Below are 22893 nucleotides of genomic sequence, written 5' to 3' on the forward strand. Positions count from 1 at the left end.
GTGATAAATGCAGAACGACTTGCTCAAGATTTCCTAGTTATAAAGAATTCTACTTGGTGGGGTTTTTTTCCTTCTTTCAGTTGGTACTAGTTATGATGTTTAATATGTAGCAACTTTTCAACATGGTCTCATTTACTATATATCAAATGCAAACCAACACGATTTGCTCATGCGCATTAGATCCTCCATTTTCATTTGGATCCACCAAATAGTTTCTGCATCGGTCCATTTTTTACACCAATATCTTCTGTCGCAGGTGTGATTTTACGTAACAAAAAATATTCATAAATAATGCTATCTTAGACGAGTGGACAATGCTAATGATATATTTTTATAAGAAATGAGTGAAATATATTTAACACATGAAATGAAATAGGAATTAACTTTCGGTTTAGCTATCTGATAGTCTGAATAATTAGTCAACTTGTGTATATCATATTAAATGGCTCACTATGACGAACTGGATCTGGTTTGAATGTTGGTGGCTGATTATTTTATCAGAGTGATATGTTATGTTTATAGAATATATTAGAACCATGGATGTTGGCTAAGAAAGTGATATATGTGGGAGGAAGGTGAATTGGTTGAAAAATGAACAAGCGAAAATTGTAATTTTTCCTCATGGTTAGGATTTTTTTTTCTTTTTAAAAAAAAAAAAAAAGAATATAACATGTATTTGAAACGAACATGAAATTTCTTCAAGTATTTTTCAATATGAACATGACAAGTTTGATTCAGTGTCGACGACAGGTGTTAGACTCAAACATGACACTTTTATAAAGTGTTACTGTATCCAGTATGAAGAGGACAATTAGAAAGAAGTGCTTATGACACATATTTGACTTGAACATGATACTTTCGTAAAGTGTTAACGACATGTATTTGACTCAACCATGACAGTTTTGAAGAAGTGTTGACGATACATATTTCACACAAACATGAACCTGCTATGAAACTATGAAGAATCAATATCATACACCTAGATGAAATTATATCTCATACAAACTTGAGAGTTCTAAAAATGTACTCATAACACGTATCAAATTACGAACATGACAACTCTGAAAATGTGATAATGACACTCGTTTGACACAAACCAGACAGATCTAGAAGCATTAATCCATCATAGATCACCACGTAAACAGCTAAACAATTCATATAAAGAACTCAAACGATCACAAATTAATTGAACACTAAAATTATATGGTAAAGAACTCAAAGTGATGCGGTAGTCAAACCCCCCAACTCTCCCCTCTTGTTTAAGCATGTACCCGACATAGTGGCGATCCGTAATCCATGTCTGACGGTACACACAGTAACTACATACGGCGCAGTAAACGAAAAGAAATCCAACCAATTATTAGCATTAAAATATCTTAAAATATAGTTAAACTCAGTAACTAGTTCTAGTACTTTGACGTTCCTTCCAACGGTCCACCAAAACACTGTAAAAATGGCTGCCACACCCACGTTCTTTCATCGTCACCATCCTCACACTCACAGCTCTAATTTCAGCAACCCAACAACAACATCACAGACATGCAAGCTCACCATCGAACCACTCCATGCTGCATCACTGATCTAACTCTAAACCCAGCAAAACCATGCAAACCCAGCAAGCCCTTTCTGGGTTATCTCGGTCCGTACCTCCTCTGCTTCTCCTCCTGCTCTTATGCTCCACCTCCGCATCTGGGTTCGGATCAATGGGACCCATCTCGGCCTCTTTCGGCAAAGATGGCTTCTTTTGCGCCATAGACGCTAGCGGGAAGCAGGGCGTGGTTTGTTGGGGGTTCAACAGCTCTCCATCGACGTCGTCTTCGGCGTCATCCTCGTCCTCCGCCTCTTTCAGCAACATTCCGTCGATGGCTGCTCTCTCCGGTGGTGAAAATTTTCTTTGTGGTATTTTAGCGAACACCTCGCAGGCGTATTGTTGGATCACCGTTTCCCCAGGTATAGATCTTGTTCCTCTACCATTCAAGTCCACCGGTTACTCTCATATTGCTGCTGGGAAGAGCCATGTGTGTGCTATTAGAGGGTCGTATTACTCTGACCATGAATATGGAACTGTAGATTGCTGGGAAATTTTTGAAACTTCGAATAGAAGTTTGAGTTCGAAACAGAGCACTCTGTTTTCTGACCAGGCAATTGCTAACCTTGTCTTCAAAGGGGTTGTTTCTGGTGAAGGGTTTAGCTGTGGAGCTGTTAGAGATGGAGGGCTGATTTGTTGGGGGCCAAATTCTTCGAATTTAGGTGTTTCGGGTCCGGTACTACAGAATTTCACAGCTTTAGCTTCAGGGAGGGCCTCAGTCTGTGGAATTTCAGATTTTGGTGAGTTGAATTGTTGGGGTGATGCTGATTTGTTGGATGGTCATCCAAATGGAACTCAGTATGTGTCTTTGGCTGCTGGTGATCATCATTATTGCGGGATTCGACAAGATAATCACAGAGTGGAGTGTTGGGGGATGTTTAACTCCTCTTTGATTCCAAAGGCTTCCGGATTTATGGCGATTGCCTCGTCGGATTATACCACTTGTGGGATCAGGGAAGATGATTTGGTGATTGATTGTTGGGCTGCCAATGCAACTGCCTCCCCAACCGATTATGATCCTCCATTGCAATTGTGCAGTCCAGGTCTTTGCACTCCTGGTTCTTGTGGGCAAGGTGAGTTTGCTTTCAATGCTAGCACACTCAATGAGGTTGATTTGACAAGCTTGTGTGTTCGAAAAGATCTTACGATTTGTTCCTCGTGCGGGTCAAATTGCTCCGAAGGATTCTTCTTGTCTAGTTCATGTACTCAACATGCTGATAGAGTGTGCACAGCTTGCTCTCTTTGCCAGAACAGCTCTTGTTGGGATATTTGTGGGCTTCAAACACCTCCAGAAATGAGGAAAAAGCTCTGGAATCATGTGCGTAGGTTGGTGATCATATTCGGGTCTTCTGCTTTGGGTTTTTTGTTGATATTAATTTGTTGGTGCCTTCTTCCCCGTTTAACTTCTCGAAAAAAAGAAGGGAGCAAAAAGCAGTTTAAATCTTGCATTGGGAAAGCAGAGTTGGAAGCTGACAATAATGAGGATCCAAACCCTCCTCCATCCGTGATTCCCTGTCCTGGGATTGCTCAAGTGTTCCGTCTCTCAGAACTAAAAGACGCCACCAACGGATTCAAGGAGTTTAACGAGCTTGGCAGGGGAAGTTTTGGCTTTGTTTACAAAGCTGTGCTAGCAGATGGACAGCAAGTTGCAGTCAAGAGAGCAAATGCTGCCACTATAATTCACACAAACAGTCGAGACTTTGAAATGGAATTAGAGGTCCTTAGCAAAATCCGCCACTGTAACATTGTAAACTTATTGGGTTACTGCTCAGAGATGGGGGAAAGACTGCTTGTATACGAGTATATGGCCCACGGGACGCTTTATGATCATCTCCATGGTGGGCTTTCAGCCCTGAATTGGAGCCTTCGGTTGAAAATTGCAATGCAGGCTGCTAAGGGGCTTGAGTACCTTCACAAGGAATTTGTGCCTCCCATTGTTCATCGCAATGTCAAGACCTCGAACATTCTTTTAGACGCTGAATGGAGTGCGCGGATTGCAGATTTCGGACTCCTTACATCTAATGACAGGGATCTCAATGGAGATTTAGCAAGTGATGTTTACAACTTTGGAGTAGTACTGCTAGAGATTCTCAGTGGAAGGAAAGCTTATGACAGAGATTACACTCCGCCAAGTGTAGTCGAATGGGCACTGCCTTTAATCAAACAGAACAAGGCAGCTGCCATAATCGACCGTTATATAGCTCTCCCGAGAAATGTTGAGCCTTTGCTCAAGCTTGCTGATATAGCAGGACTGGCGATAAAGGAAAATCCAACCGAGCGTCCTACAATGTCGGATATTGCATCTTGGTTGGAGCACATTGTGAAAGATGGTTTGACCTTGTAGTTTCTGAACCAGGTCGCCGGCTATTCATCAAAGATTAATTGAACAAATATTTGTTACAACTGTTTCAGTAAGTACTGCTCTAATCTTCCTCAACTGTACATCTATTTATGAGCTGCTTGTAAATGAAGTGATTAATCTGCTTGTCTCGGATAATTTCCCTTAATCCTCACAAAGCGAAGGGAACATGATTTTTGTACCATTCCACACTAGTTTTCCACTTGATACTCATCCAATAATTTCCCTTCTCATGTAAAGCATTGGAGAGCCATCCCTACTTGAATTTGGGAGCCACTATTTTAGATTTAATGCATGATTATGCCCTGAACATTTCATTTTATACGATGGTTTCGAGCATATGATTCATTATCAATTTAACAAATTCTTTACTTACTACCACATTTTCTGTGGTTGCGTTTTGTATTAGCAGAATCTTCCATTTCTTTCGTGTATTTAGTCATGACGGTAACAATTTAAATTTCTGAACCATCATCATCATACTTCGATGATTTTGTTCATATTATTCATTGACTAGTTCTACTTATGATTTGAGGAGTATTGAATCATTCACTGCATTAGATATAGTCTCTTTGAACCGCGATTTTTCGGTCATTTGATATAGAACTCATTATAGAACTCAGAAGTGTGAAAACTACAGCAGCATCTTGTGAACTGAATCAACGGAGAAATGGAAATCCAACTCATCCAAGCACTCTTACGACGAGTCGGTTTTGGAAGAGGGAAATAACCTTATCTCTGTGACTTTTGCATTGCAGCTTCTCTCATAGCCCCACAGTGGCCGTGCATACCATAACCAAGTTGAAGACAAAAACTAGAAAAGGTAAGTGGCCTTTCAGTGCTTTGTTGATTGGTTGAGCTTGTTTTGTGCAATTTGACAACTCAAAAGCTTGTCAATTGATTGGTTTCTGAGGTGATTCGAGTAAATAGTGGGCAAAAAGTTGAGGGACATATATGTGGCATATAGTCCCTTTCGCCAAAAGGCCCCTCCACTACCAGTCAAGTAGTTCTTCACATTTCTCGCACTCAAAAGGTACATGTCCTAGTGACTTGAGGCACTGTCTTGGCTTGGAAATTGGGTGGTCGACAAGTGAGGCTTGGAAGTTAGAGCCGGGTTGGACCGCCTGTCGCCCGCTTCATTTTTGGTCGACCAGCATTATAACATTGACTAAATTGTAGCAATGGTCTCTCAACTTTAATCAAATTGAAGTAATGATCTCTCAACTAAAAATCCATTACCATTGGTCCCTCAACTTATCAAAATGTGTAGCTAGTCTTTTTCATCAATTTCATCAAAATTTTGTCAAAATAAGTTACGTTGGAATAACCATTCATATAATTAGGGTCCCTCAACTCGTGTATTTATGATCATTTTCGTCAACTACGTCAAATTTTTTGTCAAAACGAGTTATGTTGTAATGACCATTGCTACAATTGAGTTAAAGTTAAGGGATCATTTCTCCAGTTGAATTAAAGTTGAGGGACCAATGGTAATGGATTTTTAGTTGAGGGACCATAGCTGGACATTTTGATGAGTTGAGGGACCAATGATAATGGATTTTTAGTTAAGGGATCATTACTCCAATTGAGTTAAAGTTAAGGGACCATAGCTACAATTTACTCTTATAACATTTGTGATTTTCTGTTTTTCGTTTAGATTTATATTAAATCTCGTACATTAACATTCGGATAAGAGAATTTTGCATGTAGCATACGTATAATGCATGTCTGGTTCTTGTTAGAACTGGTTTGGATGTCATAACCATTCGGTCTGCAATGTAATTTTTGCCTTTTACTTCTTGTTTATGAACTTTTGGCACAGTAATTAACAGAAACAGGTCGAGAAAAGCTCATCATACATGCTGGTTTTCGCATTAATTTACTGGGAGCTCACTTTGTACACATGTACTTTGCAAAAGTGCTATCAACAAGTTGAGAAAAAATAAGCCTTGCAGAATGGTTACAAGGACAACACATAATCCTCAGATTTATACTGATTTTGTGTGCTGCTAGATGTAGAGGCCTTGGAGAAAGTGCTATGATCATATGAGTTCTCTTGCCTCGTTTTGATATCCATGAAATCCGAAACAAGTCCGGGTTGCGAAATATGAGAGTCCTTGATGTCTTCCTTGTCGGACAACATCTCAACCACCCTTGACATTCGCGGCCGGTGGTTGGCCCTTTCTTGCACACAAAGTAGGCCTACCTTCAAGAATCTGATGGCTTCGTCCGAAGGAAAGTTCATCTGAAGCGTAGGATCAACTAGTTGTACATGGGTTCCGGCCATGTGTGCTTCCCATACCTGCAAGTTCACAAACAACATTGCTTCAGTTCAAAAGTTACAATCGAAAGTGTGTTCAAGGCCACTTTGCTTCAGTCTAATATTGACTGTTATTTGAGGAGCTAATCTCGCCAAATCCTCTTATGTTTATACCAAAAATGCATCCAAAGGCACTATGCAAGTAGTAATTAGATGCTCTAATTTAATTTGTTTACCTTCTGAACCAGGTACTGCTCCCCAAGTTGCATGTCAAAATCCACAACTGCTTGGCCGCTGACAATTTCCAACAACAGCACTCCGAAGCTATAGACATCTGATTTTCGCGTCAAACGCCCGCTAATTGCATATTCTGGAGCAAGATAACCTCTTTTGGTTATTGTGAGACACCCCATTAGCAACGCAGTAGCATTTCAAAGAGTAATCCAATCACAACGCAAGAAGATTTACTGATTCAAACAACTTACATTGTCCCGGCTACACGAGTGCTAACGTGAGAATGGTTGTCCCTTAACAACTTCGATAACCCAAAATCGCCTACTTTCGGTATGAAATTCTTATCAAGAAGAATGTTGCTGGATTTAATGTCTCTATGCAGAATGTGAGGATCAACTTCCTCGTGTAGATAGGCGAGTCCTCGAGCTACTCCTATCGAAATACCCCGTCTTGCCTCCCAACTAAACCTCATCCTGTTTTTCTCTCCACCTATTGATCAATATCAAATCGTTAATTCCTTCACAATTTGCCTAATAAAACCAGTTAAAATGTGGATTATTCAGGTAGAAAATGAGAATTTAGAAGCGGATGAATGATTATTTACCAAGTAAAGTGTGTGTGAGGCTATTGTTTTCCATGTAATCGTAGACCAGATATCTTGCAGCTCCATCAACACAACACCCTTGAAGCCTAACAAGATTCTCATGTCTGATTACAGACAGAGCAGCCAATTCTGCTATGAACTCCCTCTCTCCTCTCATCGATTCCAGTTCAACGGAAAGAACTTTCACAGCCACAAGGCTCCCATTTCTAAGCTGACCCTTTATAACTCAATCAAAATCAACCCCATATCAGCAAACATAATCTATATTACATACATATATAGGGTAAACTGCAGGTTTGACCCCCTAAACTATTACTCCAATTGAAATTAACCACCCAAACTATTCTTTTGCTAAATTAACCCCTTGAACTATTTGAAATAAGCCAATTCAACCTTTACCGTCAGATTGAATGAACTTTCATTCATTTTGCAGTCAAATACTGCCATGACTTTACCCCCTCAAGAATGAGGTGGTCAAGTACCAGTATTGGACGGCAAAGTGAAAGAAATTTCATCGAATTTGACAGTAAGGGATTATTTCGCTAATTTCAAATAATTCAAGGATTAATTTACAAGAAAAAAAAATTTCAGGATCAATTTGTAATAGTTTGGCGGTCACACAGCAGTTTACTTTTATGTATATAAACACACACATAAATCATAAATGTAACTGGTTTCAATATATGCAGAATTTGATGTTGCAGGTGAGAGAAAAACCTTATAAACAGAGCCAAATCCGCCTTCTCCAAGCTTGTTAGAGGAATGGAAGCCATTGGTGGCAGACTTCAACTCCTTGCAAGAGAAAATTCTGAAGTTTTCTGGATTTTGACCATCTGGGTTGTATAAAAAAAAGTACCATAAAGCAATTAAGACCACAGTAAACTGCGGCAAAAACCAAGAACAACCAAACCCTAATAATACCTTGCATACTTCTTTCAATGGCCTTTTTAGGTGAGGAGGAGAAGCAATCTGTGCAAGGAAGTGGGAACTTCATGTTCCAGCAGCTGGATGCACTTTTTTTGTTGGGTTTTTGCTGCTGAATCTTGGGTTTGCTTGAATAGTGAAATCTTGAAGTTTGGGACTAATTAAAATTGGATTAAGGAGAGCAACCCAAGAAACAGGAACGGAAAGAACAGAAATGGAGACTCAGCAATATAATATTGCCCGCGGGTTTTGACCTCAATTCTGCAAAATTCCCTAGTTTGAGTTTCGACTTAAATTTTCTCCATTTGAATATTCTAAATTATCGACCAAAAAAAAATTATTCTAAATTAGAATTCGACTTGTTAACTATAGTGTCGGAATATTACACACGTCAACAAATTACGAATATAATTACTTAATAATATCAAATGTACCTTATGACATTGACCTCAAAATAAATTAGGCCAAACACATAGATAACAGATATGAAAAAAAAAAAAAAAACAAAAGTCATACTAAAAAATAAATACGTTACAAATTTAAAATTATTATTTACAAAGTAAACAAATACATATTTCACAAAGATAACGTGTTAGTGTTGTGTTTTGTGAACAAGCACATTAGTAATCATGACAAACCATTATAAACCCGTCCAAACATGGCTCGAATCTAACGCTTAAATATTCATACGTGTTCGTATCATATTATTTTGTATACTTTTGTCGAGTCTAGCATTTATGGTGGCTTAGAAAATAAAAAGCATAATTAGTTTGATCAAACAAAAATTTCCTTTTCATTCAATTTAAAATAATATCATATGGATGCAGTTTCAAATGTATGTGGTTATGTAGGTGCAAAAGTAAACACGTTATAACTAAATAAGTTAGCAAAAGTGCCTAACTAGCAATTTAACGATTCAACACGTCTAAAAGAAGCAAAAAGGCAATCATCAAAGACTCAAATGTGCAAAGAATGAGACATGAGCACCACATCCCCCTATGACTGCTTGGAGACCAGTTGAATATTACAGAGTTTTCTTTGGAAGGTCTTTGGAGAAAAGGCTTTTATTGGCCATAGCCTTTGACCCTTTCTGCCTACTAGCAATTGACCATTCTTTCCACAGAATATTCCTCCGTCTTGTTGACGCGTATGCGCAAGTTTTTCGTTTTTAGGTATGTTTTAACGATTTGTATATGTTCATGTGTCAATTGAAACTTACATTGCAGATAAAGAAGAATGTTCGTCACAATTAAGGAGCCAAGCCATGTTCATACATGAACGTGCTATGTTTAGATGATACGGCCTGGGCCGCTTGGCGATCAATACTCACAACAAATAATCAACCGTTAATTAACAGTTCAACTTTCACTTCATGTGAGTTTGTGATTAGTTAAGAAAATTAAAAAATAGGTTGCACTCATGCGTAGAATTGGCTTATTGCCACGTCAATGGAAGGTCATGGTGCCATGTGGTGATTCTATCAATCCAATCCAACGTGACAAAAACACCCTTGTTGGTTTGTTCAGACATTTGAATGGATCAAAGTTTGAACGCGAGGATTGGAGTTTGGGGGATGCGCATAGTCAGCAAGCACTCATGAGCAGTCTAACAGATGGTTCCTTCCTTCTGTATCCAGAAGATTTATGTCTGGGACTTGTGACCAGTCTTGTAGTCTAGTCTATGGTGTTTACCACATCCTATATATATTCTAACGTACGTGTATGGTGTCCTGGTGTAGACAAAACCCTAATTCCTGTGTATAATACACGGTGGATTAATTGGATTTTAATCTCATGGAATTCTGTTTTAATATTAGTTCAACTGTTAGTGTGGATGCAAATTTCTTTCTCCTTGATCTTGAACAAAATTGCACCTACAAAACAATTAACACCTTAGGGTCAAGGCCAAGAGCCTCACGCGCCCACGATGAATGGGGGGGGCTTTGGCCGAAGAACCTCCAATGTCGAAGTTAGAATTTAGAGAGAAAAATGTTTGGAGAGTATTGAGAATTTTGCAAGTGTGTTGGAATTGACTTTTTGGTGAGAATGGGAGTATATTTATAGGGATAGGAGGTGGCCGGCCTAGCTAGGGTTTTTTGGGTTTAATTTAGGTTTAATTAGGAGTTACAAAATAATTAGCCAATAACTCCCTAATTAACTTGGCTAATTATTTGTCATACAAAGGAAAAAAGGTAGAAGGAAAGGCTGATTTCTTTTGGGGATGAAAGATGGCTGGCCTTTTTGTGGGAGTTAGGGTAAAGTGAATGGTCTAAATGCTAATTAAGGGAATAATTAGCTAATTAACCCATTAATTAGCTATTTATCATTATTTTAGAAGGAATGTTTTAGGAATTATGGAATAAGTATAGTATTTAGCTAATTGATTAGCTAAATAATGAAATAGGAAATATATGAATAAATTAGGTTTTAAGTTGATACCTATTTTGGGCACTTTTGACTTGGTTGAGAGATAATTGTCTGCTGCTTGCACGTAGGAATCTCAGTATGCCCCAAGGGTAGTTTTGTCTTCTTTTGTCAAAAATCCACGTGTCGCCTTATGAATATTTTTGGCTCCACAAATGCTCCCACACCTGTTGGGCTGCTCGCAAAAAATGGCAGTAGATGTAAAGATATTCTTGCTTTAGGAAACTTAAGACTGATTCCTATTTTGATGTAGATTCTCTCTTTAATAGGAAATTAGATCCTTCTAGCAAAGGGAAATAAATTTCTCTCAAAGCCTATTTAAGTCCACCTTAAGTGGGTTATTAAATCAACTTTGGAGAGCGATTTATTCTACCCTACAAGAGAGGGATAGCTTAGAGGCTATTTGGTCCCCTTCCTCTAGCAATCTTCTACATCTCGCCCATGCAAATGATCGTCTTTCATTGCTTTCTTCGTCTTCTTCGTGCCGCACTGAGGTAAGAAAAAATTAATTTTCCTTGTCTTCTTCTTGGATGGTGCTACCGCAGGCCAACCGTCGGGGTGGTGCGGCACGTCGGCTGGCATGGGCCAGGAGTCGGCTTGGCATGGGCCGATAAGGTATTGTGGCAGGGACCACTACTTTAAGCTACTCAACTTGGCTAGAACCAAGGGCAGCTTGTGTGGCTGGGGCCGCGAATTGTGGCACTGGGGCGCAGTACTAAGCGAGTCACATGGCTCATGTCCTTTTAGGCTTTTGGACATAATGCGAGCTAGGCCGGTGATTGAGAGAAATGAAGAGGTTGCGAGCCTCATGAGCTACTGGAATGTTGGGTTGAACTCCCCTGCTAGGTACCACGAATGGCGTTGGCTACTTTAACTCTCTTCATCAAGAGAAAAGTGGGCTGCTCCCAAAAGATGAGGTGAATAGGATCAAGGCGAATGCATTGGCTCGTCCAATCACTATTGTGGATCCTGCTGCAAGTGAAAGTGGGAAAAGGGATCTTCCCTGCCTGCTCAAGAGATGCCGGTTGAGAAAAAACCAAATACTTCTTTCGCTGCTCGCGCGGGTTCGCCGACTGCCTCCAGGCTTGTGATTGACTTGACTTTTTCCAAGGGGACGAAAAATGAGGCTGCTAGATCTGAGCATGTGGCACCTGCCATGTCAAGAATGGCTAGTACGATTGCTGATAGGATTGTTCGGCATAAAGGTCCTATCATGCCCCTAGTGCCGAATTTTGTACCAAGACGTCTGTTGGGAGCTAAGTCCGGTTCACCTTTGAACAGGCTTGCTATTATGAAGAGCGATAATGTGGACTCTGCTGGTAAAGTGGCGTCAAGGCTCATTCCTTATGCTGCTGAGACTGATTCGCCTGCTGGGAATGAGGAAACTGCTCGCGTAAGCAGCTGTGAGAAATCCACTAAGCCTGCTTCTGGGGAGGCTGCTGAGATCTATGTGCTTTTGAAACCAGATCTCTTGAAAACATGAATGCTTATGCCAAGTTTGTAATGGCGTCAGAAAGGTGTTTGCCCAAGCTTGTTTGCGAAGCATACGACCCAATATAGAATGACTGTTCTGCTTGCTATGATGCAGATATAGCAAGGCTGCTAAGGAGATGGCAAATACTATGGCAGATTCTGAGCTCGTTGCTTTGAAAGGGTCTAATATTTCTGCCCCCACTTCTTTGCAACTTGAGACCGCTCGCCAAGAGATCATTAACTTGAAGACTAGGCTTAACGCAATCCAAGTTAAGCATGAAAGTGCAAAAAATGAGATCGGATGTCACATACCTTAGATTCAAGATCTTAAGCATGTCGTTTCTGAGCTTTGTTCTGCTGCAAATGATGAAGAGTGGATTGCTGCTTATAACCAAGTGATCCACTTCAAGAGAATCATCGATATGCTTGAACCCCAAGTGTTGGAACTTCAAGGTGTACTGAAGATCAACAAAAGTCTGAAGAAGGAAGTGGATGAGCTGCAGAGCATCCATGTTGGTCTACTCGGGGAAGATGAGCACCTGAAAGGTGAAAATGTTAGGCTCGAGGTTTCGAACCTTCTCTATTTATCCTGAAGACTTGCTTGATTTTACTTTTGAGGCTTCCATTAGTGAAGTAGTTGGAGAAGTTAGTGCCCAGGCTGGGGCAGCCGGGGGTGAAGCGCCGGATGATACCGCTGCTAAGAGCGTCGCGGCTGCTGAAGGTGTGGCGACTGAGTAGTCGTGGGATATCCAAGCTGCTATAGTCTTCTAGGTAGCCTTTAGGATTTTATTTGTTTTTCCTTGTAGCTCTTGTTTTGCTTGAACTCCTTCGGCTTTTGCTAGTTGTTTATAAACATGTTTTCCTTCTCTTTTCTTCATCTTCACTTCTTTTGTTCATGCCCTAACCTTTAGACTTGATAGACCAGTGGCAAGCATGCTACTTTTTTTATAAGCAGACAAGTCCGCGTAGCCTATGCAGCCGTAGGTGTTGGTGTAGAACTTTGCAAAGTTGTTAGCCATAGGGTTGGCAGCCGGATGCCTTACTTACCGAAGCAGACAAGTCCGCATAACCACTAGGTTGTTAACTTGACTTTCTCCAATTCTGTAGGTTGCGTAGCAAGTATCACAACACTTTAGGACTTGGTGTAGGTTGTTCCACGATTGGCAGAGGTGAAGCTTATCGACTATGTAGCATGTCGGCAGTGGATAAAACTTCATATATGCATGCTAGCTTGTTTAACCTTTCACAAGAATGTGCGGTTGTATAAGTCTAATGCGGTTTTACTGCTCAAAGGGCAAGCCGTAGGTAGTCTTCCAGAATCTGTACCTTAGTGCAATCGGTAGTAGCTTTAGGATTCCAGGGCAGTCGTCCATCGGATGTACTGCGTAATGTGCCCCCTCCGTCTCTAGGGCCCGGTTCCCCACGGATTAGGCCAAGAGACCCAAAATCCTTCAGTTAGCTAAGCCTTGAAAAAGATCATTGTGGCTACTTCTAGGAATCTTGGCGCAAACCATTGTGCATCTAATTATACTAGAGCAACCAGGCTCATCCACGTCTGGATATTCGAAGTGTAAAGTTTATCCTCCCGTCTTGGAGAGCTGACCCATGTGGGTGTCGGGGAATTGGTTTACCATCTCGCATTAGAGAGCAATTAGTTTACCCTCTCGCACTGGAGAGCATGGTTGGTCTCTCGGAGGGCGCAATTCCTGCGATGAGTCTCTAAGAATAGTACGGTCTTCTTCTGAAGTGCAGGAGTGATCAATTGTTGTAAGCATGCAGCTGATCCAAGTTGTGATTACTTCTGAATTCCTCATTGAAAAACGAGTGAAACGAACGAGAACTTAGCTATAAGGTAGGAACTGCATAACAACTAGCTAGTTCTTGGCTTGTCAGGTGTTGCTTGTCGAGCTGTTCGAGTCTTCAAACTTTGATGTAACGGGAGGTCACACATTGTTGTTCCTCAGATTGTAGGCGTTCCACTGTTTTTCAATCCTTTTGTCGTTTCATGTTGGCGAATGTATAATTACTCTTGTCGCCTACTCTGCTGATCTTGTACGAACCTTCCCGGATAAGATCCATCTTTTTGGAGCCTTCTCTGCAGGCAATGATGAAGGCTTTTCTTAGGACTAAATCTCCGGGCTTGAACTGCCTGATCTTGGCCCTTTTGTTGTAACTGGTGAGGAGCTGATGTTAGTAAGCTGCAATGCAGGTGATGGTCTGCTGGCGCTTATTCTCTGCCAAATCTAAGCTTGTTGCCATCTTCTTACTGTTATGCTTAATGCTTAGTAGTACAGCGATGATACTTGGCTTGATGACATTGGGATGAGTGATTGCTTCTTAGCCAAATGCCAAAGAGAAAAAAATCTCACCGATTGCTCGTCTTTTAGTGGTACGATATAGCCATAGACATTTGGGAAGTTCGTCTGGCCATTTTCCCTTCTTGTTGGTTAGGGATTTCTTGAGGCAGTCGAGCATCGTCTTGTTGGATGCTTCGGCCTGCCCATTTCTTTGAGGATATCTCGGCATGGACATGTGCTCCTTGATGCTGTACTTTTGGAAGAACTTCGCCAAATCATTGCCCATAAATTACGGGTCGTTGCCGGTGACAATGGATTAAGGGATGCCAAATCAGTAAATGATGTTCCTTCATATGAAGCGCTCTATGTCCTTTTGAGTCGTGATCATCATAGGCTCTACTTCTACTCATTTGGTGAAGTAATCGGTTGCCACGATCATCATGCCTATTTCCCTAGTAGTGGGAGGCATTAGCCCTACCAGGTCAATCGCTCACTGCATGAATGGCCTAGGACTTGTCTGCGGATGTAGTTTGCTAGCAGGCAGCGCTGGTACCGGCTTGTAACGTTGGCAGCGATCACACTTTAATATTAACTCCTTAGTATTTGGGTGCATGGTAGGTCAGTAGTAGCCTACGTTAAGAGTCTTCTGTGCTGAGGATTAGCCTCCGGAGTAATTCCCACAAATGCCTTTATGGATTGAGCTTAGAACCTTCAAGATATCGGTAGGCGCTAGGCAGGGGAGATGCGGCCCGGTGTAGGATCCTCGGATAAGAATGTCCAAACGAAGTTGATTTAATCCCCTACTAGTAAGGCCTCGTACTTTGCTTCGTTGTTGGATGCTTTGAAGCTTAAAGTGATCGCCTGCTCAAGCATTGAGCCGTTTAAGGTGACAAGAATCATGCCTGATCGTGAGCCTTTGTAGTTGGATGCGCCGTCGACATGCAAATGTTGGAAGTTTCCATCAGGTGGAGTAGGCGCGGCTAGAGTGTGCTTGGCTACTTCTGAGGCATCGTTGGGCCACTCTGTTGCGTCACCTAGGCTCGGCGTGAAGGCGTAGTAAGGAGCTATGGAGATGGGGCCATGTCGCACGCAACAGGAAATGCTCCACTGCCGGTATTGGGCCACTCTAGAGTTGAATCATTGAGCAAAGGTCGGCTAGGGCCGTGTGGTGCGCAGCAGGAAGTGGTACTCAACTACCAGTACATGTTGCTCCTATGTAGAATCTTTTAGGGTGACGAGGACAAACTTGCTTCCGAATGTGTCCTTCCAGTGTTCGTCTACCCTTGGCGTGTTTTTTGGGCCGAGTTGTTGCATTCGTCAGAAAACTTTACATCCGCCAGGGTCTACGCCTTTATTGTCGCGCATCTAGATTGGGCAGAATAGTACGTCATGAGGATGACTGCATGCATTTGAAAGTACAACTTGTGTTTCCGGGTTGCAACAACTATCGCCAAAGTTAGTTTTTGAATTTCTGATAACATCAATAAGAGCTTTTAAAATGTGGAATACAACTGATAGCATCGATGAGAGCTTTTAAACTGTGGAATATAGGTAGTCGGGCCCCCAGCTTTTCTCGTATGATGGTAGAGCTTATTTCTGCTTCAGATGCGACTACTCGTCCAATCAGACTTTGAATCTCCTTCAGAGTAGTAGGGAACTTCATATTCAAGATCACTTGGATTTGCCTTAAATGGGCATCAGTGAACTTCGTCCCAAAGTGCATGCTTTTCTGCCAGAGTGAAAGAGTCTGCTAGAGTTAGATATTCTTTCATTATCAGTTTTCTGAACAATGGGTGGTCTGCTGGAAGTCCTTTTTGGAAGGCTGCTCTAGCTATCAAGTCGTTGCATCCAACTATTTTTGCCTTCTCTGCTTTGAACCTCCTCACATAATCGCGAAGCGACTCCTTTGGGTTCTTCTTGACGTCGAACAAATGGTTAGACTTCTTTTTGATTAAGCGATAGGATGAATATTCTTTGGTGAAAACCAAAGAAAGGTCGTCAAAATTTCGGATGGATTGTGGAGGCAGGGTGTAGAACCAATCTTGCGCCTCGCCTTGTAGAGTGGTGGCGAATATCTTGCTCATAAGATCATTGTTGTTTCGATAGAGGATCATTGCACTTCAGTAGTGCTTTAAGTGTCTCTCCGGGTCTTCATCCCTTTTAAAAGATGTGAAATGTGGCATGCTGAACTCGCGTGGAGGCTCTGCCTGCTCGATCTTGTCCGTAAAGGGTGACCTGCTTATATTGGTCATGTTCCATCATAGTGCCTTATCGGTGACCTCATTGCGTTGGAAATTGCGCAATCGTTTAGTCAATAGTCTCTCTACTTCTTCCTGAATTTGCCTTTGTTGGGGTAGCGGAGCTCTCAGCTACTTTCAGCCGTGACTTGCTGGTCTAGGCTGCTCTTCCATGTGTTTGGCTCGTCTATACCGTGGATATAATGCGTGTGGTGTGTTCCTAGCAGGCGAGCGAGTTCTTCGGAGGCTGCCTGTTGAACTTGAGCCTGATTGAGTGACTTCTTCTCTCCGTCCGTCGTGCTGCCTACTCCGATGTGAGGTGGAGGATGCTCCTCGCGGGCTTAGCCGCAAATAAACACTTCGCTTGGAAGGTTGCTCAAGTTGACTATCGGAGTGTGACTCTAACCATGAATGTATGCTCACCTATGGGCCTAATCGAGAGTGCACGCTTCTCCGCGCTTTAAGACCGGAGTATATAGTATAGATGATGGATGACTTTATACTATGAAGTTGTTTTTCAATATTGATATATTCAATGGTTTTATACTTACCTAGTGGTCCTTTCCGCTACGGGACGTAAGGATAGATTCCGGTCCGTCCCGGGCGATGGTTTGGTGTTGGCATAGGGCCTGGAGGGTGTTTCCTCTGGCATTTAAGACCAGGGATGGGGAGCCGGCAAGGGGACTATATTGTATTTTCCTCTGACTATCTGCTCAGAGATGGGGAGCCGACATGGGGCCTGGGGGTTATCGGACAATTCACTAGTGTTTATTACTTATACAAGTTATGAATTTGAGATACTGCACATCATGCTAGGTTTCGGAAAACCTATGTTTTACATTATATATATGTTTTCATAAACCTAGGGGTTAGTATGTTGATAACTGTTTTATTATATTTATATCAAATTGATTCACTCATATTTGTTTTGTGCCCCCTTCAGGACTTAGAATCAAGGCATACAATCTCGGCATCTAGGCACTTCTGCATCGGCATCTTCGAGTCCTCTCGGTGTAGGACCCACTTCTTTATTCATTTAATTTTATATTATTTCTTTTAGTGTTCTAGTTAGTAGTATGCTCTGAACACGTTCCTTAAATGCATATTCATTATTCTTTTATATTTTTAAGTCTTATATATCCCTTATTTTCAGCATTTGCACTCAATAAATGGTTTTCGTCACCCTCGGGTGTCGGCCAGCACATGCCTATCCTGGTATTCGAGGAATATCGGGATCGGGGCGTGTCAAAAATAGTCACTTACTATTGTTGGTCATGCTCCTAGCAAGGATTTCCTAACATTAGGCAGCTTTTTTTTTTTTTACGTAGAGGGCAATAGACCAAAAACACACTAACATCAAATTACAGTCCTCAGCTGAGGTAGAGATAAACATGCAGTAAAATTTTGATTTGCAAACGTGCCAACTAACACGAATCCTTCGAGTTTTACTCTAAAACTAAACTCCTTTAATTTACTGATCCACTTGACGAAGACGTCAACCGTAGAAGAATATGTGTATGGCTTGTTGTGGCAGGTCAAAGCAATTAACAAAGTATCTTACTCTCAAACTTGTTAAATTTAGTGGGGCAAAAGTCGAGCAAGCAATTTAATAAAATTGGGTTTGGGGCCAGTTGCAAGCTAAATATATCATAAGCAAGTTTACCGTGTCAAGACTCCAACTATTCCCATATAAAAATACGAAGGAAAGTTTTTTAAGAAATTATATGTCGATACATAAAAGGATATTGGACGTGGATATATATCCCTTTTAATATATTTAAAGTTACATTATGTGTTTTTAGGTGAATTAGGTGCGTATATCTAACATGTTGGCTCGGAGTTGGACTGGATTCTTAATTATATGATTTATCTTCTTCTTTTTTCTTTTCTTTTTTTGCATTAGAGTATTATACAAGTTAAACTAACACTAAAAAGTATGGGTAGTTTGGTGAAATGGTGATCCTGATCATGTCTTGTTCATATATTTGGCTTAGTCTTGTTTTTCGGTAAACATTTTTTTTAAAAAGCGTTTTCAATCATTTTAAAAGAAAACGAATTATCATGCACGATATAGATTGTGTATGAATAGAGCAATTCCTTATTTTGACCCAAAAAAAATACAAAATCTTCAATCATGGTCACAGGATTATATATAGAAGACACAAATCAGCATTTGGATTATTAGTTTGTCTGGCTTTGTATTAATTTGCCATTTTTTCTGTTACATTGTCCTTATCCTTGACATTGGCTACTAATGAATAATCAATAAAGGTGTGAGAGCTTGCCGAATAAAACAACACGATAAAACAACATGTTGAATCATTCGAAGAACCTTCATGCACGGTCTTAATAGACAAAGGAGGCACTAACTAATGAATAATCAATAAAGTTGTGAGAGCTTGCCAAATTAAAAAAACACGATAAAACAACATGTTTAATCATTCAAATGACCTTCATGGTCTTAATAGACGAAGGAGGTACTAACTAATGAATAATCAATAAAGTTGTGACAACTTGCCAAATTAAAGAACACGATAAAACAATATGTTTAATCATTTGAAGAACCTTCACGGTCTTAATAGACGAATGAGATACTAACTAATGAATAATCAATAAAGTTGTGAGAGCTTGCCGAATTAAATAACACGATAAAATTACTTAATTTTCAAAATCAAAATTACTTAATTCATCGTACACATAGCAGTTGGTTTTTAGGACCCTCAATTTTCATCACAGTAAAAACATAACCCCTTTTGAAGTTTCAATTGCACTTCATGCTACGTGTGCCCAGTCGTACCTTTCGGACAATTGGTTGATTTGGACAAAAGAGAAAAAAAAAGAAAAAAAAACTCCAATATTATTTCTACCGTGATGCCTGTTAAGGATAAAGAAGGTCCACCAGTTAAATCCTATCTTAGCTATTAAGATAAGATTGTTAGGATAGTCAGTTAGTTGTTATGGTGACTCAGCAAATATTAAAATGTATTTATACATGTGTACCCATCCATTGAATGATATGAAAATACAACTTTAATTACTCTCTCTCTCTCTCTCTCTCTCTCTCTCTCTCTCTCTCTCTCTCTCTCTCTCTCTCTCTCTCTCAGATTCATGAGTTTCTACATGGTATCAGAGCCTTTGTCCACCGACTTCGATCCTTTGCTTCCACCGACCTAAAATTTTCTCCCATTTTCCCTCGTCCCAAACAGGTCATATCTCCCTTAATTTCTTCGATCTCCTCTCTAATTTCACCAATCTTCTGTTCAAATCTCCTAAATTTCTATGGCTACTGCTACAAATTCTGCAAATTCTTCTCCAGGTGCTTCCTCTAATTCTCCTGGAGATGTCTCTCACTCATCAATCGCTTCAATTACTTCAATCACATTTCAGAATATAACAGGCATGGTATCAACAAAGCTCAATCTTCATAATTACATTACTTGGCGTAGTTGTTCATCCCTGTTCTGAAGCGATTCAAGCTTTTAGAGCTTGTTAATGGCACTGATCTATGTCCGCCTCAGCTTGTATGCAATTCGTCTGGTTCTCGAGCTCTTAATCCGGCTTTTGATCTTTGCTGTGAAAGAGATCAAATCTTGATGATTTGGATTAACTCGACGCTTTCTGAAGATCTCCTTCCTCTCACGGTTAGTATGGATGATTCCCGATCTCTCTGGCAATCACTTGAACGCCGTTTTGCTAGTGATTCTCGCACTCATGTTCATAGCTTGTGTTCAAAGATTCAGACCATTTAAAAAGGAGACTCCTCTATGTCTGATTATCTCAATTCTCTCAAAGAAATTTCTAATAAGCTAGCTGCTGCTGGTGAACCAATTTTCGAGTCCGATCTGGTTGCCTATACTCTTTCTGGTCTCTCTGATGATTATGAGTCTTTCATCTATTCGATTGAAATGAGGACTGAATCCGTGAATACTGATGAATTGCATGGAATGCTTCTCAGTAAGGAAATTTCTCTTCAAAAACGCAAGACACGAGCATCATTATCCATTACACCTTTTCATGTCTTTGCTGCTCAGCGAGGTTCTAATTACTACAAAGGTAATTCTCGTGGTAGATTTCAGAATCGAAATCGATTCCCTCATAATTGCAATTCTGGTGCCAATCAGTTTCGCAATTTTGGTGCCAATCAGAATCGTAACCACAACAACTCAAGGAGCATTCTAGGACCTGGACCTGGTGCAACCAACAATGTTCACAACTTTGGACAATCTGGTGCCAATACCATTAATTACAGTTCTAGTCAATCCTCTCTTCTATCTGGCTGACATCTTCAATGTCAATTATGCCTTCAATTTGGTCATGAAGCTCTCACTTGTAATAGGCTTCCTCAAATTGTCTCTCAGCGATCTCAACATGGATCTCATATCGGCATAACTGCTACCATTTCTTCTCATCCGAGTTATTGGCTTGCTGACAGTGGTGCGTTTCATCATGTCACTCCCAATCCAGCCTTTCTTAACTCTGTTATTCCCTACACTGGCAGTGATCAACTTATTGTTGGAGATGGTAAAGGTTTGTACATCTCCCACACCTGCTCTACTTTACTTAGCACACCCAATGCTATCCTTAAACTTAATGATGTTTTGTTAGTTCCTCAAGCATCTCATAACTTGTTGTCAATCTACAAATTTGTGAATGATAAATGGTGTTCTCTGACCTTTGATCCATTTGGATTTTATATCAAGGATCTAAGCACTGGGAGGATGCTTTTCCAGGGCCCCTGTTAAGGTGGCTTATACCCTTTCTACTGGAAAGCATCCAATGGCATTTCTGGTATTGCTATCTATCCTCAAGCCTTGATGGTTGCTAAAGCTGATGTTCACACATGGCATAAAAGACTCGGACATCCTTCTAGTCTTATTTTACATACTATTGTCAATAAGAATCAGTTAGCTGTTATTGGTTCTGATCGTAACCTATCTATATGTTTTAATTGTTAATTGGGGAAGGCCTCTAGATTTCCATTTTCATCTTTGCCTTATACTTCCACTAGGCCATTTCATTTACTACGTGCGGATGTATGGGGTCCTTCTCCCACCCCTTCATGTACTAGATATAGATTCTACCTTATTTTGGTAGATGGCTATACGAAATACAGTTGGCTTTATCATATGGTCTATAAATCTGATGTATACTCTGTGTTCAAGATTTTTGTTTCCAAAGTCCAAACTTTGTTTGAATGCAAGATTCAATGTCTCAAATCCAATTCAATAGGTGAATTCTTAAGTAAACAATTTCAACTTTTTCTTAATGATTAAGGTATCATTCATCAACTGAGTTGACCTCATACCCCTGAGCAGAATGGGTGCGCAGAGAAGAAACATAGACACGTTGTTGAGATGGGCAGAACTTTACTTTCTCAAAGTGGTTTACCTTCCAAATTCTAGATAGAGGCTTTTCAAACTTCAATTTATCTTATCAATCAGTTGCCACCACAGAATTCAACCATTAGTCCTTGGGAACTGCTTTTCCATGTCACTCCCAGGTATCATACTCTGAAGGCTTTTGGATGTGCATGTTATCGCTGGTTACAACCTTATTCCTCCATCAAACTGGATGTTAAAAGCAAACAATGTGTTTTCTTGGGCTACAGTTTTAATCACAGAGGTTATAGGTGCCTTGATCATGTGACTAACAAGGTCTATATTTCACGACATGTAAATTTTGATGAGCAGTTATTCCCATTCAAGACTGGTTTCTTTTCAGTTTCTAATTCATCTACAAAGCATTCATCCACAAGTCCTTCTTCTACAAGTGTTCCAATTCCACTTAATATTCTAGTTACTTCATCACCCATTGTTCCACATACTTCAACAACAAATATTTCAGCTCCTTCATCAGTAAGTCTCTCATTGGCAATCTCTAATCATTAGCAAGTTCCTTGTCATATAGAGATTCCTTCCTCTAACTCTGATCATCAGCAATGCTCTATTCCGGTCAATGTTCATCTTATGATTACAAGAGCAAAAGTAGGAAGTCACAAACCTACGTTTTTACTGCAACAAAACATCAACTTCTAGCTACTGTTGATTCTCTCACAAGCATTCCTCATACTCTAACTACTTTTTTGCAAGCTTCTAAGAATCCTAAATGGATGGCAGCCATGAAGGATGAGTTTCAAGCCCTACAAACTACCAAGACTTGGGATCTTGTTCCTTTCAATCCCAGTTACAACTTAATCGACTGCAAGTGGGTTTTTAAGATCAAGCACAAACCTGATGGTTCAATTGAAAGATATAAGGCCAGACTCGTAGCTAAGGGATTCCATCAACAAGAAGGTATTGACTTCTCTGAGGTTTTTAGCCCAGTTGCAAAACTTACCACTATACGGATTCTATTATCCATTGCTATCAATTATGACTGGTTAATTCATCAACTTGATGCGAGCAACATATTCCTGCATTGTACATTGAAAGAGGCAGTCTATATGGTTCAGCCCCCTAGCTTTGTGGATTCTGCTCGGCCAACTCATTTTTGTA

The 22893-nt window shown here is 40.4% G+C and overlaps 2 protein-coding genes and 1 long non-coding RNA gene across 3 annotated transcripts; 2 read left to right on the top strand and 1 right to left on the bottom strand.

Annotated features, from left to right (window-relative positions):
* The first annotated feature begins 1393 nt into the window (after window positions 1–1393).
* On the top strand, window positions 1394–3970 carry LOC126594568 (serine/threonine-protein kinase-like protein CCR1). The gene has a single exon (XM_050260929.1). The coding sequence runs from the start codon at window positions 1605–1607 to the stop codon at window positions 3930–3932; it is 2328 nt and encodes a 775-aa protein (XP_050116886.1). The 5' UTR covers window positions 1394–1604; the 3' UTR covers window positions 3933–3970.
* Window positions 3971–5786: 1816 nt separating this feature from the next.
* On the bottom strand, window positions 5787–8959 carry LOC126594570 (putative serine/threonine-protein kinase). Its single transcript, XM_050260931.1, has 6 exons — window positions 7967–8959; window positions 7763–7878; window positions 7046–7262; window positions 6693–6930; window positions 6444–6594; window positions 5787–6249 (listed from the first exon to the last, which is right to left on the bottom strand). The coding sequence occupies exons 1-6, from the start codon at window positions 8037–8039 to the stop codon at window positions 5908–5910; spliced, it is 1137 nt and encodes a 378-aa protein (XP_050116888.1). The 5' UTR covers window positions 8040–8959; the 3' UTR covers window positions 5787–5907.
* Window positions 8960–16894: 7935 nt separating this feature from the next.
* LOC126594576 (uncharacterized) lies at window positions 16895–17545 on the top strand. The gene is made up of 2 exons (XR_007613332.1): window positions 16895–17182; window positions 17343–17545. It is a non-coding gene; the product is annotated as an uncharacterized LOC126594576 (long non-coding RNA).
* The last annotated feature ends 5348 nt before the right edge of the window (window positions 17546–22893 follow it).

Source organism: Malus sylvestris, chromosome 12 (assembly GCF_916048215.2).
Source record: "Malus sylvestris chromosome 12, drMalSylv7.2, whole genome shotgun sequence".
NCBI classification, from domain to species: Eukaryota; Viridiplantae; Streptophyta; class Magnoliopsida; order Rosales; family Rosaceae; genus Malus; species Malus sylvestris.